The 4221-nt window shown below is 44.0% G+C and overlaps 1 protein-coding gene across 1 annotated transcript; it reads right to left on the bottom strand.

Moving 5' to 3' along the window:
- Positions 1-1432: 1432 nt before the first annotated feature.
- avpr1aa (arginine vasopressin receptor 1Aa) lies at positions 1433-3673 on the bottom strand. Its single transcript, XM_015976008.3, has 2 exons — positions 2650-3673; positions 1433-2134 (listed from the first exon to the last, which is right to left on the bottom strand). Exons 1-2 carry the CDS (start codon positions 3572-3574, stop codon positions 1851-1853), a joined length of 1209 nt encoding a protein of 402 aa, XP_015831494.1. The 5' UTR covers positions 3575-3673; the 3' UTR covers positions 1433-1850.
- Between the last annotated feature and the right edge of the window lie 548 nt (positions 3674-4221).

The raw sequence follows: 4221 nt of genomic DNA, 5'->3' as shown, positions 1-4221 counted from the left end.
CCAACAAGAAGGTGTTCTCTGTGTTTTGATCTGGCCTCCTAGTGGAAGGATGATGACATTTTAACATTTCTGTTAGAATTATGTGGACAGAGATATTTGTATTAAGTGGAAAAAGTTGATGAAGTAGCAAAGACATGGCTTGAAACACAACATTTGATTTACACCCATTAAAAATGAGCCACATAGCTACGTCGCGACTAGCTGGAGCATCTTCTAACACAAGAGTGGTCGTAATCTACTGGTAAAAGGTTTAAAAGCAGCATTTCTTTTGAAAACTCATCATAACCTTAGGCAGCAGAATTTTGTTTAATTATGCTGCATCTGCTAAATAAATCTCACATTTGTCTCATCACCAAATCAAACAAATATTAGAATTGCAAATAATTTTCTTTGGTAACTGCCTCCTTAATGCACCATGGTGATTAGTTACCTGATTGCACAACCAGCTGACAGCCTCATTGGAAGGTTTCCATTTTGGAACACTTCAACACGTAATCTGCCACTAAAGCCTATTAGGCCAGACGTTGTTTTCGACAGCTCTCTGAGAAGAAGTCTACTTGTAATGGAACTTCCTATTCACATTATTATTCAATTGAAATGTTGCGTAATATCAGAACTTGGCCAGATTTAAGTGCTTAGATTGGCTCAAGATAGAAGTTCAAAAATTGCTCAATTTCCAGCAAACAAAACAGAGATCCATTTCTGTGGTTGAAGCAGAATGAAACACAAACAAAGAAATCTCTAATGTCAGAATGGTGAAAACAGGCAGCAAGGTCAGTAGTAAATCAATGTGTATATCTCAACATAAATTTGGGAGGTATTTTGTCATTTTTATGAGTAATTACAGACAGTTACAGCTAATGTTGAACAGATTTACACATATTTGTCTTTTTTTTACAAATAAAAATATGTTTCTTTTGCACAAATACAACGCAAATTTTGAATAAAGCCCACTGTGCATGCTAACAAACACAATACATATTGAATTATATACATTTATTCAACAAATGTGTTCCTATGACCTTCATAGTTCCTTCAGGGTCTGATGGATTTGATGATGATCATCATGAAGAGGTGCAGGAAGCTTTTTTTTGTCTTGAGTGCAAATGGGGCCAAACCCAGAGCCCCCAATGGTGCAGGACGGCAGAGAAAACAAAAGAGGAAGAAAGCTGACGTGTTCAGTGTGGAATGTGCGAGCTTCTATCGAATGTGATGTGAAAGTCATGGGAACATTGTGTAAAGGTGGTCAGACGCCTCCAACAGTCAAACTCATCAAGCTTCCTGCTCTCTCTCTCTCTCTCTCTCTCTCTCTCTCTCTCTCTCTCTCTGTGTGTGTGTGTGTGTGTGTGTTATCCTGCTGCTGCAACATTAAAGACAGATTATAAAAGTGTGGATCCTCCCTAATTCTATTTTTGTTGTTCCTTCACTTTTCTGTTGCTTATCGCTCTTCTACTTATTTTTTTTCTGAGTCAAAATATTGTTTATTGGTTTTTGCATTAACTGATGATTTGTGTTTCTGAGAAAACAAACCCAAATGGAAGTGCTTTGGTTGAGTGGACCGATCTGGAAAAGTGCACCTCCAGCTGTCAGTAACTTTTATCTGTGTCAACACTCCAACAGGAAGGGGTGTTTAGCAGCACAGCAGGGAGACGCAGAAACTGGCAACAACCTCAAGGTTCCTGGAAAACTCTGCAGAAGCGACTTCTAAAAGTCACATTAGGATGCAGAATTTTAGATTTACCCTATTTTCTGTTCCATCATTTTAATGAGTCTAATATGTCTGTCGTGTTTTCCTATTAGTTTTTCTGCTTTGGGACCTCAGGTGTGTCCAGAGACACAGAATCCCTGATTCACTCTGCCTGAGCGGATGCTTTAGGAGAGTTCTCCAGCTCTCTACAGTAACCAGTGCTGTCAGTCGGGCTCCGATTGGTCATCCTGGTGAGCAGCGTGGTCCTGCGGATGCTGCTGTCTGAGTCCTCCTTCTTGTAGTCTGCGTTCAACTTGAGACAGCAAGAAAAGCAGTGCAAAAAATCTTGGAGGAGGTGACCACTAAATATCATGTAAATCCAGGGGTTGCAGCAGCTGTTGAGACTGGCAAGAAGTGCAGACAGAGTCACTGCTGTGTTCTCAGATTCTGAGGAGAGAAAGAGAGAGAGAGAGAAAGGAGAGAGAGAATGATTCATCTGCAAAACATCTGGTGAAGGCCAGGCTGCAGAAGTCTGTGTGCAGCTCTTCTGCCGTTTGGGAGCTTAGGTGTCAGATCAGCTTAGAAAAAACTACTTAATGTACTTGTCTGATAATAAAATGTAATATATTTGCAGTTCAGTAATTTAGAAGTTATCTGCCTGCATCTGTTATGGATGTAAGGAGAAATAAAAACTAACAGTATCACGTTAAATACACAAAATCCAAAACAAGAGAAAAAAGGAAAAAATTCTGTTTTATTTCATCCGAAATCAGAGGCTGTCACTGTTTCATTAACAAACTCAGTGTTAAGATAAACGTTGACTGAAGAACTTTATTATAAACTTGATATGAAATCGCTTCTTCGCATAATATTGATGCAAAAATACTCTTTTTAGCCATTTAAGTCCGTGCGTAAAAGCCGCGCGCACTCGGATGTAACGCGTCTGGTTCTCCAGCACTCACCGTCCCACTGAAACTTTTCATCCCACACCGACCACATCTGCACCGTGAAAAACGGCGCCCAGCAGATGATGTACGCCAGGACGATCACAAAGGTCATCTTGACGGTCCTGAGTTTGGCCCTGGAGATGGTGGTGACGCTGCTGACGGAGTCCTTCCCGATCAGCCCGCTCATTCCCGCAGCTCCGGCCAGCGTCTTCCTCTTTTTGAACTTGATGTTCTTCCAGATGCTGTGGCAGATGAAGCCGTAACACATCATGAGGATCACCACGGGCACGAGGAAGATGCTCACGGTGATCCAGCTGATGTACGCCCGCCCGCCCCACGGCTCGATGAAGTTCGCCCAGCAGTCGTACACGTCCGAACCGTTCTTGATCTCGCTCAGGGAGAAGATGAAGTACTGCGGGGTGCTAAGCACCAGGCTGCACACCCACGTGGAGATGATCATGATGTAGGAGCGCTTGGTGGGCTGCTGGAGGGTCTTCAGAGGGTGGCAGATGGCTATGTAGCGGTCCAGGGTCATCATCACCATCATGTAGGTGGACGCAAACATGCCCATCACCTGGAGATGCTTCACGATCCTGCACAGAAAGTCTGGCCCGTAGAAACGGAAGGTGATCTCCCAGCAGAGCTGCGGCAGCACCTGGAAGAAGGCGACCACCAGGTCCGCCAGGCTCAAGTGTTTGATGAAGAGGTGCATCCGCGACATCTTCTTCTTGGTGTTGTACATGGCCAACAGCACGCTGACGTTCCCGATCACAGCCACCACGAACGTGATACTCAACACCATGATTTCAATCTGGGCCACCTCTTCGTTCCTCGCGAACGGATCCGACCCGTTAGGGTGGACGGTGCAGTTTCCAGGAGCTCCCATCCTCAGAGTCTGGTTCTCTCCGCTCAGGAGCCGCGCGTCTGCGGGTGTGCGCATGGCACTGCCCCTCTGTGCGCCCAGCAGCTCCAGTGCCAGAGGGGCCGAGTGCGGCTCTGATCCGTATAAGGAGCTACCTGATGCTTCCAGCGGGAGACGCGCAGCTCTGTGACTCGTGGCTGCTGCTGGGGATTCTTAAAGCAGGATCAGATTTCCGAGCGGAAACGCACTGAAAAATAAATAAATAAATAAAACCCATCTCTGAGTTAAAATCAAAACTTTCCCCCAACAACAAACATTAACAGTTTTATATCCAGTTTTCAGACTTTAAAATGTATTTTCATTCATTTTAGTTTAACATTTATTGAGCTGCTACGTTTTTTTCCCCACAGCAGCAGAACCCTTCCGCTGGCTTTAAGCAAACTCCACAGCGCGCTTCTCACTCAGAACCACGTGTTTTATCCATCATTAAAAATGAACACTTTTTACACAGGTTTTGTCGTTTTGACGTGAATCTGTATTTATGAATATTATGGTTATCTGATGCAGATCAGACCTGCAGCTACAGGGAATATCTGAGGAGGGTCTCAGAGCAGAAGCAGATGAATCATGACTCGGGCTATTTTAAACGAGGGGCTGTGATTTTTTTCCTCTGGTTGTAAATAAATACATCATGTGTCCCTAATGCAGATCAGCTTCATCTCTTT

This window comes from Nothobranchius furzeri, chromosome 4, assembly GCF_043380555.1.
Source record: "Nothobranchius furzeri strain GRZ-AD chromosome 4, NfurGRZ-RIMD1, whole genome shotgun sequence".
NCBI classification, from domain to species: Eukaryota; Metazoa; Chordata; class Actinopteri; order Cyprinodontiformes; family Nothobranchiidae; genus Nothobranchius; species Nothobranchius furzeri.
The sequence above is the reverse complement of the archived record's forward strand: the minus strand, read 5'-3'. Positions and strand labels throughout refer to the sequence as shown.